The 14379-nt window shown below is 35.3% G+C and overlaps 1 protein-coding gene across 4 annotated transcripts in view; it reads left to right on the top strand.

Annotated features, from left to right (window-relative positions):
* Positions 1–14379, top strand: part of GALNT13 (polypeptide N-acetylgalactosaminyltransferase 13) — a 555106-nt gene that overhangs the window by 383075 nt on the left and 157652 nt on the right. For all 4 annotated transcript variants that reach the window (XM_066345193.1, XM_066345194.1, XM_066345192.1 and 1 more), the window contains exon 9: positions 6602–6782. In XM_066345193.1, the coding sequence (XP_066201290.1) occupies positions 6602–6782 (181 nt within the window). The remainder of the gene's footprint in view (positions 1–6601; positions 6783–14379) is intronic.

A 14379-nucleotide genomic window follows, 5' to 3' on the forward strand; every position in this document is an offset into this window, starting at 1 on the left:
AGATTGTAAAGTTGAAGTTTCTGAACCTTAATTAAAATGTCACTTAATGCAGGTGCCACACACACAAAAAAAAACCTGAAAAGATTAATGAGTGTAGTTGATTGTCTTCTAGCTGGGAGAAAAAAATCAAGGAGATAATCAAATGAGCAATGGGCATTTTATATTTTGATTAATTACTTTATCATCAAAATGCTCTCATAAAAAATACCTGATATCCAGGAACAGACACTAGCTTCAATCCTCTGTGGATAAGAAGGCAATCTGTATTTTATGCATGGTTAAATTTACTTGAGAAAGATATGATATGCAAATATTAATCTGCTAGAAGCCTAGAAAATCACAATCAGATATGCTCACAAATACAAAATAACTTGGACATCATGTTTTATTAAGTGTTTACTGTTTGTTCAGACACTATAAATAATTTCAGAGAACAAAATGTAGTATTCTAACTGGAAACTAACTGGCTATTTTTTTAAACTCCTTACATTACCTAACTTCCTAGACACTGCTATTGTAATACCCAAAAAGGTAAAACTGATCAAGATTTAATAAAATATTTCAAAGAAGTAAGAATAAGCTGATAATCTACAGATGTTTCCCTGAACAACAACAGTAAAAGTTAAGTAATATACAATTGAGTTCTTCCCATATGAAATGTCAAGCACAGTGCTTGATACAAACAATCTCACTGTGGTCTTGGGAAGTGATGATTATTGTTATCCCTGTTTTCCAATGGGAAAATTAAGACATTGCAAGCTTAAATAATTTCACAAGTATACGTAGTAGGTGACAGAGTCACTAGAAAATTTTCTATTTGCTTATCTCCAAGCTCAAGTTCTTAATGACTGTGTCATATTCTTTCTTGTTTTTTTTCTTCCCTTCATTTTTTCATCCTTCCAAAACATTTATTGAAAATACACTGAGGGAAATTATCATGATAATCATGGGGGACTCCACTCATTTTGAATACTTTTCACTTTAATATTTAACTATATTGTTTTCTGGGGACTGTATCTACCTAGTACACACTAACTACCTGGTCAATATTTGATCAATTTCATGCTTTGTTTTTATGTTAACTGGGTTTTCTAATGATCACATCACTCTAATTAATGCACAGTGTTATACATTCCTACCTTGATCTTTTCATTTCCATGCAAATTTGGGAGGAGAGACTTTACCTAGGAAACCCCATATGAATGTTTATCCACACATTCTGTGAGCACAGATGGCAATGAGGGAATTACTCGCTGTTCCGGGAGTCAGTAGACTATGCCTCACAAGCAAAAACACAGGCCAGCATTCAGTTATGGAACAGTTACCTCCACCTCTATTATCTCTCCCAGATGTGTTTAAGAACTGCCTCCATCTGTGAGAATCAGAATCAGTGACAGGTTTTTCTTCTGTCTTGTGAATCAACAACCATTACTACATTATGCGTGCACATGTACACGCAAAATCACATTGCAAGTTAGAAGGATAACCAAAAAACAGCACTTTCATATATCCTCACCATTGCCTATTGAGAAGGAAATTAGTGAAACCACGGGAACCTTACTTTTAAAAAATTTTAACTAGATACCATTCTCTTTTTTGTGTGCATGTTTAGGGCATAGAATATATAAGCCTACAAAAGAGTGGGGAGCTAAGAAGTGGGAAAATAGAAATAAAGTGCCCTCAGTTACACAACCTCAGTGTTAATCCATATTTGCAAAAAGGCACAGTGGTAACACTGAGGACAGCTGTCAATCACTAATGTCTATGCAACAAGGTTTATTGTATAGTATGAATTTAGTGGGGTACAAACTTAAAATGGCTTTATTTTTTTTTCTCCAATCATTGTTTCATGCTCTGAAAGGCATTTCTTTCTAATTTTGATGTCATTTGGATCAGATTCTGTAGATTTCTGGTCACTTTTAGTTATTAAAAATACTACTAATGTTCTGTTTAAATCTTTGATTTCATAAGCAATACATAGCTCCTATTCTCTCCTCTCCAAAGGCCCATGCTGATAGAGAGTTGGAAAGGCTCTCTGGGTTGCCAGACTCCCAGTGTATACAGTAGTATCAAATAAGAGGGCTGGAGAGTGGCAGGTCTTAACTGAAAGCATGTTTAATGATGGCTGCCTATTATTGTCTCAATATGGTTCCACTTGCTATTTGATGCCTCCATCCATATAACAGTATTCTAAACAAAATTTTATTGCTTAGATTCTATACAAGGATATGCTATATTGATAGTCCCACAGCCCCTCCCCCCTTTTATTCTCTTCCAGTCCTCCTCTGTGGAGTTGAAGAACCACTAAAGCCCTATCCACTTGTCTCCAAAGACCACTCCCTCCCAGAGTCACTGCATCACCGGACCTGTCAATTCTGCTGGAACCAGCTGCCCAATAAACCCCAACCCACCTAGGAGTCTCTAGATCAGAAGAGGCCCCATTTTACTAGGGTCATGTTCTTCCACACACTTGAGGCTTTCCCACATCCTCACTCACCACCTGTACTGTATTTGGATGGCAGCAGCATGGGAAAAATGCTGATTTTACTGCTCAAAAATATCCTGCATGCCAGCCTCTCCTTCATTCACCTAGTTTCCGCACATGAATTGAGTGAAGGAAGAAATAAACACTTCATTAATGCCTAATCCATAGAAGAGGAAGGAAAGTTTCAACACCAGCACTGCATTCCTGGCAACAAAAAGAACATCTTCAATTTTCTCTTAGGCATAGCATATTATATGCTATGTCTTCTGAATTTGGAATCCCTTGCAGAATGATCTGGTCATAGTACAAATACCAGAGTACTTTCCTTAATCCAAATTTTTTTTTTTTTTACAGAGAGATTGTGTGAGATTGGCTTAATGATTACTTTCAAAAGACATTAAAAATTAAGATTATATTATTTAGCAATGTCATTTGTCATAAGCCATCAATCATTTCTAATGTTTACTTGTGCTGTGACCTCCAAAGTACTTTGTCAATTTATTAAACTGTTCTGTCTGGTTTGATAATAAAAATGTTTCTATAAAAAATTCAATGTAAATACTTTAAAATATCTCTGTTTAAATCTTAGCATTCTGCAAGGGATTTTTTTTATGTTAATCTCAGTGCTTAATTGTACCAGTCAACCAACATACAGTGACAGCTATAGTGGAAGAGCACTAGGCGTGGCTCTGGGACGACAATGACTAGACCTCTCCACTGCCCTTTAGAGTCTGCATTCTAGTTGGGGGGAAAGTGTGTAGCCAAACAAACTTGTAAATAAATTGTAGATTATGGTGAGCAACAAAGGAAATAAACAGAATGTATTATGACAGAAAATCACTGGGGTGGGCACTTTAAATATGGCAATTAGGGAAGATCTCTCTGATGAGGTGATGTTCTAGCTGAGATGAGAAATTTGGAAAGAGGCAGTCAGGTGACAGGTAGACAGAATTGTATTCCAAATATAGTGGAAGCAGTGTTGCAGCTTTGGTTTGTGAAAGAGTATATGATTTGTTATTCCAGGCAATGACAGAGGACCAATATTACCAGTGTTGATTGACAGAGGGAGAGAATCATTTAGGGTCTTTGAGGCTCTGCTAAAGGATTTTGTTTATATTCACACTGCAGTGAGAAACCACTGAAGAATTTAGTCAGCGAAGTAAAACAAAATTATTAAATTTTTTAAACATCACTCTGGAACCTGACTGGGTGACCCAGGTGGTTACAACATTGTCCTGATGTGTCAACATTGTGGGTTTAATCCCTGGTTGGAGCACATACAGGAGTCTACCAGTGAATGTGTGAATGGATAGAGCAGTGGGTTGATCACTCTTTCTCTTTCTCTCTTTCACACATACACTGTTTTTTCCTCTTTTCCATTCTCCCTTCCTCTCTCTAAAATAAAAACAAAAACTTAAAGACTGCTCTGATTTTTCAGTACACAACAAGTCATAGGTGAGCAACAGTGAAAGCAGAAAGACAATTAGGAGTCCATTGCAACTGACAGACAAGAGATGCTGGGGATAAGGACAAAACAGTGACACCGGTGACAAAGATGACATACTGAGAATTATTTTACAGATAGAACCACCAGGATTTGTTGATGGATGGGATATAAGTAATGAAATTAATGAAGAAATCAATGACCTTTAGGGCTTAGGGGGGTGTTCTGGTATTTTTGTTTGTTTGGGTTGACCACCTTTGTGAATAGTGGTACCATTTTTTGATGATTTAAAAATAAAGACAAAGAAAATAAGACCTGTGGGACAAGATGGGGATGAATCAACAACTCCACTTCAGACATGTTTAGGTAGATGAATCTGCAAGAGAAAGTATTTTTTAAAGTATTAAGTAAATATTTAGATTCACAAGTCTGGATCCCATAGAAGAGTTCTTGGCTGAGGTGTCACTGTTGAGTTTGTGATTATTCAGATCATATATAACATAGTGAGAACAAATAAGACCACCTAAAGAATGAATGAAGAGCAGTGAAGACCAACATTTAAATAGACATTTAGAGTTAAAATATATTAACAGGGAAGTAGTAGGATGGAAAGTCTGAGAATCCAGAAAGGAGTCTGCTGTATATTCATCCAAGGAAAAATTTGACATTCTCACCATGGCAATTCTGGGGAAGCCACAGAGATATAGAGCAGTTCACAATGAATAGAAAAGTGGATAAAAATGGTGGAAGTGAAACAACCTATATCAATACATATTTTATGTTAATTTACTGTTGGGGGAAACGGAAAAAGAGATACTAAATGGAAATGTGGACCATGTGGACAAAGGAATGGAGTTTTTGTTGTGGTTAGCAGTTTTTTTTATCACTTTTTTACCTAGGGTGGCGAAGGACAATCTGACTTTGGGCGAGGGGTATGCAACATAATTTAATGACAAAATAACCTAGACATGTTTTCTTTGAATATGTGTACCCTGATTTATTAATGTCATCCCATTACCATTAATAAAAATTTATTTAAAAAAAAAAAAAAGATCAGAGATTTTAGCTCATATGATGTATAGATAGATATAATCTAAGAATGAGGGAAACAGTTGATGTTTCAGGAGAAGGCCCATAGGACAAGCAAACCACTGAAGTCTTTAAGACAGATTTAAGGGATATGATCTAACCTGACAAGTTTAATTTGCCTTTGCTGGGAGAAGGATCAACTTCCTCCATTTCAATAGTAAAGGAGAATATAAAAATAGGTATGTAATTACAAGGTTTATAGCTTTCAAGCTAGAAAGAAGAGGAAGTTACCAATTAATTAAGCACTTTAATTTTTTAAGAATGAGCTATCCTGTATTTTAAGGGGAATGTTGAATTCCATTTTTCTTTGATATCACTCCATCATGTGAATGTTGGATTGCAAGATCTTTTCGGTTAGATTTACAATATTTAGACAGTTAGAAAAGGATAAAGGATAGATTGTATATGTTATACACAAAACACTGTTGATGAATATATCTTGTTATTTAGCATCTAGAAAAAATGAATGTCCATACTGCTACCCAAGCCCAATAGCAGTCCTCTTCTAAGAGGAATATTACTTAAGGGACCAATTAGAGGAAATGTTTTCCTTAAAGATAAGCAACTCTCCTTGCAATAAGAACAATGTTAGCTATAGTATAAGACCAGGTCTTTCTAATTACAATCACTATGACTCTATTTATTGGGATAAAAACTGTAGCACATATGTATTATATCATATGCATTAAATAAATATGTGAGTATGTATAGTATTTGTAATATAAATCATACTTATATAATACATCTCTATATCTATGTAATATGTATATAGGTAGATATAATATCTATATAAAACACACATTCTATTAGTATAACTTATGGCTGTTCAATGTAATTTTATAGAAATAAATGTTTTATGGGTACTTTACTTAATATGTAGCCTCAACTTCACAGTAAATCTAGGATAACAAGAAATATATCATATATACCTTCCAAGTGTTTATAATTTTAAAGGTTAGTAAATAATTGCTTACAGTACAGTATAATCAGTTCTTCATAAAAACATGTTTAAAACACAAAACTCATACAATATTAAATATAAATACTAAAAAGAAATTATCTTGGAGATGAGCTTTGAGGGGTGTGTAAATGGTTAGAAGATATAAAGGAGTCATATCATATTTTAATAAGAATAATCACATATCCAAAAGCTTATAATACAGGAGATATGGGCAACTGGAAGTTAATGGTTATTTAATTACAAATGGATAACAGGTTGATTTTTCTCCAAATCAAATTTAGTTATTGACCATGCATCTAATGCACAAATTCATTTATGCAGAGCAAATTTTGGATACAAAATATCTCTTAGACAGCAATTAATTTAACTACTAAAAACTGAAAATTAGGTAGTGTAATAAAGGCACATCTTATTTCCATAGTTTTAATGCTATACTGTATACATATATAAAGTTTTTTCAAACTAGAATCCTTTGCCAAACCTAAATATATTGTGTTCATTTGATGTTTGCTTGAACTAATAAGATATGAAGGTTTGGCTTTAGTTAGCATCAGATGCTTTTATGACAAAATTACTACATTATGTACAATGATTTTTATAGAACAATTGCTCTTTCCCCCAGATTTGGCAATGTGGAGGTTCACTAGAGATTGTAACTTGCTCCCATGTGGGTCATGTTTTTCGGAAGGCAACTCCATACACTTTTCCGGGTGGCACTGGTCATGTCATCAACAAGAATAACAGGAGACTGGCAGAAGTTTGGATGGATGAATTTAAAGATTTCTTCTATATTATATCCCCAGGTAAACAATTCTGACATTTTTCTTTCTCTGCAGGAGAAAATAATTTTAAACATGCTGAATATGTGTTTCATTATTGTTGGTATTCTCCTAGTTTAAATAAAATGTTATCACCATAATGTTGCAGAAAATAGTATTTGAGGAAGTTGTACTGTAGAGTTAATTTTCAACCTAAAATGAAAAACACTACACTGATCTCAAATGCCTAAGTATTTTTTATTCTCTGTTTCTTTCTTGGTATAAGCACTGTGCTGGAAAAATGGAACAAGCTGTACTCAGAGATCCAAATTTAATGAACACGTATCAGGTCAATTTAAGAAAAAAAATTGTTTAATAAAGGGCATCTTTTTTAAAAAAATAAAAATAAAAAAGGGCATCTTTACTTCCTTATTTCACAAATAAAACTGAGTTGGTAAGAAATTTTGATAATGTTTAAGAGATATCTTCAATTGCTTTATTTTCTTAAACAGTTGACTAGAAAAAGATGAAATGGTCTACAAAAACAAGATTGAAAATTATGCCGATATTTTTCTATTTTTAAAGAATATTTAATAACAGTGAATTACTTATCAACAGATCTGTGAAAAAGCTTGATATGGACAATGAAATGATATGCTACTTTCATTACAGAGAAAAATAGACATAGAAATGGAAATAAATGTGGGCTAACACTTGGGAGTGGGATTATGAATCATTTTATTCTTTTCCTTTTAATTCTATTTTCTTTCTAAAGCATTATATTTCAGCATTTATTTAAATGAATTTAAAAATAAAATTAATTTTAGCAAAGTAATAAACATTTACAAAGAATTTAAGTCGTTAAAAAAGAAAAAAAGTAAGAAAGCCTTGTGAGAAAATTCCATTACCGGGTTGTGTGATTATAAGTGATTTCATTCTTTATAATATTCTAGACTTTCTCCAACCATCCTATTACTTATTTAAAAAATGACTCTGAGGCATTACATATTTTTGAAGGAAAAAAAATCAAACATTCTGAGAAAATACAATCATGAAGAAGACACGGGTTGCCTTCAACATCTCAAGTCTAGACAGAGTCCAAAGCATAAAGTAATATAACAGAAATTCAACTACACTTATAAAATAAACTTTAATGTTCTATTTTGATAGTTTCTGTATAGGCCTTATGGTCATCAGTATCATTATTATGTAACCCATAAAAACAACAAAAATCTATGCCCACATTTTCTTTTCTGTTATAATCTATTACATGGCTTAGAATGGCCTGTTTAGTTTCTAACTGGCATACTCTGATTTTGGAAAGTTTGTATGAGGCTGTAAATTTTTTTTTACATGAAGCCGGGAATGAGCAGTGTGAACTTTCTTATTAAGATCCAGCATTACTCCATGGATAAGAAAAATGAGAGCACTGCATGTATAAATGTGTCATAAAGAAAAGGACTTCTTTTCACACATTTTCAAGCCTTTTTTGTGTCAAGCTTCTATTGCAGGCACTCTATTTCATGCTTAGATGTCTTTCCCTTTTCAGTGGAAAGCCAGTCCAGATGTTCACAGAGATGAGTTCAGCAAGAGCACATAAAATTCGCAACAAGGCAGTGGCATTTCTACAACCTTTCATTTTCTTTTGATGATACTTTCTGAATTCATATCATTACTTATAGAAATATGTAAGCTCAAATATGAAGAAAGGAGCAATGGAATAAAGAAACATTATCTTGATCATATACTACTTACATTTAGGACTATCAGTAATTGAAACAATTATAACCATATGCATTATATTCACTCATAATGAGTATTATTTGTAAAAAAAAAAAAAAAGTGATGTGTTAGTCTTGTATAATTTCCCATTGAGTGAAAAAGACACATAAACTGTGGAACCATTTCTGAAAGGTGGAAAACAATGTTGGCTCTCTGGAACTAATGACACCTTATTACTCAACAGAGACTGTTAAGTATATTCTAGGAAGTGCAGTGGTTTTTGGGGGGTTTTTTGGAGGTTTTTTTTTTTATTCATTTTAGAGAGGAGAGGGAGAGACAGAGAGAGAGAGAGAGGAGAGACAGAGAGAGAGAAGGGGTGGAGGAGCTGGAAGCATCAACTCCCATATGTGCCTTGACCAGGCAAGCCCAGGGTATCGAACCGGCAACCTCAGCATTTCCAGGTCAATGCTTTATCCACTGTGCCACCACAGGTCAGGCCATGTTTTTTTTTGTTTTGTTTTGTTTTATTTTTCTGAAGTGAGAAGTAGGGAGGCAGAGACACAGACTACTGCTTGTGCCCGACTGGGATCCACCTGGCAAGCCCACTAGGGGGCGACAGTCTGCCCATCTGGGGCATTGCTCCGTTGCAACCAGAGCTATTCTAGTGCCAGAGGCAGAGGCCATGGAGCCATCCTCAGCTCCTGGGCCAACTTTGCTCTAATGGAGTCTTGGCTGCAGGAGGGGAAGAGAAAAATAAAGAGAAAGGAGAGAGGGAAGGATGGAGAGGCAGATGGGCACCTCTCCTGTGTGCGCTGGCTGAGAATCAAACCTGGAACTTCCACACTCCGGGTTGACGCTCTACCACTGAGGCAACTGGCCAGATCTAGAAAGTGCAGTTTTTACATTACAACAAATATCATTAGGAAATTTATTATTATTAAGAAATGGGCTCATTTATATCCAGAAAAGTACTTTGGAAAGCAGAGATAGGATATTTGGGGAATATGCTGAAAATATCTAGGAATATCCTAAGAGGCATTTATGCTTCGGTATGTCTCAGACATAGCATGGTTGTGCATGGAAACTGCCTGCTGTATCATGAGCAGAGAGAGGACCAAAAACATGAAACATTAAATTGCTTCTCAGTGTAAAAGGAAGAGAAGTAGGCTGAAAACTAGAGTAGGATGCCTAAAAACAATTCTAGCCCTGTGCGTTTTCACATCATCCAAAACACATACACTGGGTGCTATTAAAGCAGCCAGGAATTGTCATGTGAATGCTGCCTAGCGTGGATAACTATTTTTGTCATTACTGAGGCTTTCGGTTACTCTTAACATCAGATTTCTTTGCTATTGTCTAGAATTATTGGATTTCCATTTTTCATCTCAGTGGGTAACAGGTAAGTTTGTAGAGAGGAAAGGGGTTATGAGGGGGAGATTAAAGGCATACACGCATGCACATTTATACTGAGAATTATATATTTTATTATTTTAATCATAAACACACAGACATTTATGAAGAATGCTAAAAACTTTATATTGAATTCTGTTTCATTTTCCTGAACCACCTTGATGTTCTGGCTAAGAAAATTATGTTACTCTCTTGAAGCACCTCCATGTAGCTGTTAATTTGCCCTAAATATTTGGACAAATAGGAAGAGAATCCTATTTTTTATACCCAGACTTTTATACTAAATCTTATTCTTCACTTTTGCAGTTATTAAAAATGTGATTTTTAAGTAATTTTTTTGTGAATTGAATTCTGACAACATTGCTTCCTTCCAGGATGCTCTCTAAAATACACACTTTCTTGTTTGGCTTCAGGGATAGTTCCGCTCTGTCTCAGACAGGATGTTCCTCCTTTCTGGAAAGTACATTATTTCCTGTAGTTTCAATACCATAGCCAATCCATCATTACTCTATATCATATGGTTTCATTTTTATTTTTATTGTTATTATCTCTATATCTAAAGTAGTTTAGAGACCTGTGTTCTTAACGTTTAATAACTTTCCTGTCTGTATAGTCCTTGAAAAATATAAGAAGGCTGAATAATTAGAAGAATGAATGAATGACTAAATGAACAAATTCTAAAAGGGAGACACTTTTATTTTTTCTTTTCTAATGAATTCTCCATTGACCTCTGATCTATAGCAGGGAATATTTGCACAAGAATTGCAGCACATCAGAAGCATTTGTCTCACCTCTCTGATTGAACTTCTGGTTAAGAACCCAGTGACAAAAGAAAGTTGAAGGGTATTCTTTGTGTATCTGGAATATTGTTCCTGAGTTTGCTATCAGATAAGAAGATTCCCTTGGCTTATGCAAGTGCTTAGGGTTTTAAGATTCCACCATAGTCATAGGCATACACAGTAATATAATCTTATATTCCAGGGAAAATATGAAGTAACAGGTACAATTTAGGCACATAATAATATCCTGTAATAGAGTAGCATAATATAAGAGCCTCTAAATTTAAAATAAGATTACTTTTCCACAGAAGGATTTTTATTTTTATAAGGCCCCCTTAATTTAATGCTAAAATAGGATATATAAAAAATGCAAATGTGCATTATTTTTATCTAATTTTAAAAAAATATTTACTATATATTCTAATTGTGTTGGCTTGTGCTCATTAGCCATTGGTAATATCTATAAAGTTGGCAGTGTCTCATTATGCCTCCTAAATCGCACTATGAATAAGAGTAGAAATACTTTGAAATAGTGATGAAGAGTACATTTTTAACCTTTGTTTAATTTGATTTTTGGTTATCTTTATAAGAAAGCAAATACTATATAGCATTATAGATTTTTAAAGCCCTGTAGGCTCATAAAGCCTGAGGCAGATTTTACTAATTGAGCTGTTCCAGTTTGAGCCAATCTGATTGTTTTAGCAAAAAAGCCTTTGAAATAATGTGATGTAAGAAGACACCACTCTTAACAGAACAGCCTACTATAAATGGCAACATTCTTTTCCTGTTGGTCACAGGTAAAAAGCTTAAGAACTTTGAGTGTATTCACAATACCCATATATTTGAATTGCTGGTTGTTCTATAAACACATATTGATTTTCTTTCTTTGAGGAGGTAGATTTCTAAATGTGTATCAATTGATATAGTAATTAGAAGCAGCTGTTCTTATAACCTCCAGTTGTTCTTCCTTTTCTTAATGGACAGCTTGTGCTCTTGTTTTGAGCAGAAACAAATTGATAATAGAATTTAAAGACTCCCAAAGAACACCTTTAAAGAGTATTTATGTGTAACTGGGAAAATAGCATATTTTCTTTTGGCAATATTGTAGTATTTTGATCTGTATTCCAAGTAAACAGAAAACACACATTTCGAGAAGGATCCTTGAACTTGTTTTGAAGGTTAACCATCTATTAACCTTTTAAACATGCTTTAGAAAATGAGCTCGTTACAGGAAGCCTTTGTTCGCAGCATCTTTGGATACTTATTAATGTAAAAGGCCGACATTCATTTCTGTCTATTGAAAAATGTATCTATAAATACAAAAGTTTTCAGCATGTGATTTTTTAAACCTACAATATTTAATAACGTACTCTTTGACTGTAGAGCCTAATTTTTTTATAAGTCATAGAAATGTGGTTTCAGGAGGATTTAATAAGCACAGGATTTGGTGTTTCCAGCAAAATGAGTAGCATGGATTTTTTTTTAAATAAATCATGGATACCAGTTTTTGCTTGGGCTTACAAATTCATCTGAAAAGAATGCAGCACTTCTGAAAGTTAAATACATTTGTACCATTGAATTTTAAATTTTTATTATTGAATAAATGCTTTGTCAGTAGCACAAACCATGTGCTGAATGAACTAATACAATATTATGAGGAGAAAATTCTAAATCATTTTAATAAACTGTGATGCTGGCTGAGGCCAGGCAGGTGCACATTGGATTGGGACAGACAGTGGAGGAACTGTGAAGCCGGAGAGCATCAGGCCATTCCCGTTTACTAGGTTCTCGCAAGGGTGAGCGAGCAAACAGGTAGAGGAAAACCACTTTTTGCGGCAGCAAATGCCTGAACAGGAAAATATTCCCTCGTGGTGGAGGACAAGCAATCCTCAAAATGGCCCCTTACAGTGGAGGGCAAGCAATCCACAACAACAGAAAGTACCTGTATGTAGTCTTAGCTAGGACACACACACACACACACACACACACACACACACACACAAGCAATCCACAACAACGGAAAGTACCTGTATGTAGTCTTAGCTAGGACACACACACACACACACACACACACACACACACAAAAGCAATCCACAACAACGGAAAGTACCTGTATGTAGTCTTAGCTAGGACACACACACACACACACACACACACACACACACACACACACACAGCTTTCTGCCACGTGCTCACACACTGACTATGCAAAGCACTTGCAACAACGGAAAGTACCTGTATGTAGTCTTAGCTAGGACACACACACACACACACACACACACACACACACACACACAAACACATGGCTTTCTGCCACGTGCTCACGCACTGACTATGCAAAGCGCTTGCAGCCAGGAAGTCAGTGAGGAAGCCTAACCACAGCTGTTTTCCCCACATATGCTATATTGTAAAAACATGTAATATCTGTATGATACATTGAAATGTTAAATGTTGCTTTGGACAGACAACTGTTTTTCCTGATATAGTGAATCAAACACTTGAATTCTAATTCCTTATGACATTGAAGGGAGAACAGCTGTTGTTGGACTGGCTCATTTGTTGTTTGGCTGCAACAACTTCGCATGATTAGTGCCTGAGCATGTGGCAGAGCCACATGTGTGTAGCCGCTGTAAGATTACTGGTACTTTTCCCTCCGTGCAGATCACTGGTCTGCCGGGGAGAGGAGCAGTTTTCCTGATTGATCACTCGCTGCCCTGAGAAGAGGTTTTCCCTGCCTGTTCGCTTGCCTGACTCTGCGAGAATCCAGTGATGACTGAGATAGCCCCACACCTGTTGGCTCCGTGGTTCTTCTGTGGTCTACCGGAATCCAATCTGAACCTGCCTGGCCATGACCACTGGCATTACATCTGGTGCCCTGAGCAGGGTTCAATTTAGACCAGTATGAAACCAGCATTACAGACATTGTGTCAATTTTTATCATTAGTATTTTTATTGCTATTTATTTGTATTTTATATGTGTGATATGTATTTGCTCTATGCCAAATAATGCCAAGTGAGGGGGATACAAACGCCAATAAGATCTTGCCTTTGTTTTTTAAAAGTAAACTGTATACATCATCACAATTAATTAGTGTAAATGAAAAGATTGAGTGCTCAGTACATGGGGAGTACACTGTCAAAAATTTAAAGTGGTATTTAATATGAACTGCCTGTGTTTTCCTTGATTCCTGCTTCTCACTCATGAACTTCAAAATCAAATGAATCTCCAAGTCCTTTCTATTCTACCTGCTAAGTCCTCTCAAATTCATTCAGTTATCCTTATTTTCAGACTTTTCCCACTTCCAGATAGTCTCCTGGTTATCCTGATGGTCCTTCCTGCCTACAACCCTGCCCACATTTCACCCCCCCCCCCCTTATGGAGCTGTGGGAAAACCTCCCTACAGGAAAATCTCATTTGATCTCTCACTGACTTAACAACATTTTAATTATTTCACACAAAGTCAAAAGTCCCTGTGATCTGGTCCTTGTCTAGTTTTTCAGCCTTTTCTCCTATACTTTCAACCGTAGCATTTCACATACCAAAGCTCGATCCTGTTCTGTTTATAGGTTTTCACATATGTCTACATCAGTATGATAAGTTAATGAATGCTGCCACTTCTGAATAAAATACCATCATCATCCACCTGCATTAATTATTCATATTCAAGTTTGATATAATTTCCCCAAGAACTCCAAAACATTCTTGGATTTCTCCTACTGTAAAATGTACA

The sequence above is a fragment of the Saccopteryx leptura genome, chromosome 7, assembly GCF_036850995.1.
Source record: "Saccopteryx leptura isolate mSacLep1 chromosome 7, mSacLep1_pri_phased_curated, whole genome shotgun sequence".
NCBI lineage: Eukaryota > Metazoa > Chordata > Mammalia > Chiroptera > Emballonuridae > Saccopteryx > Saccopteryx leptura.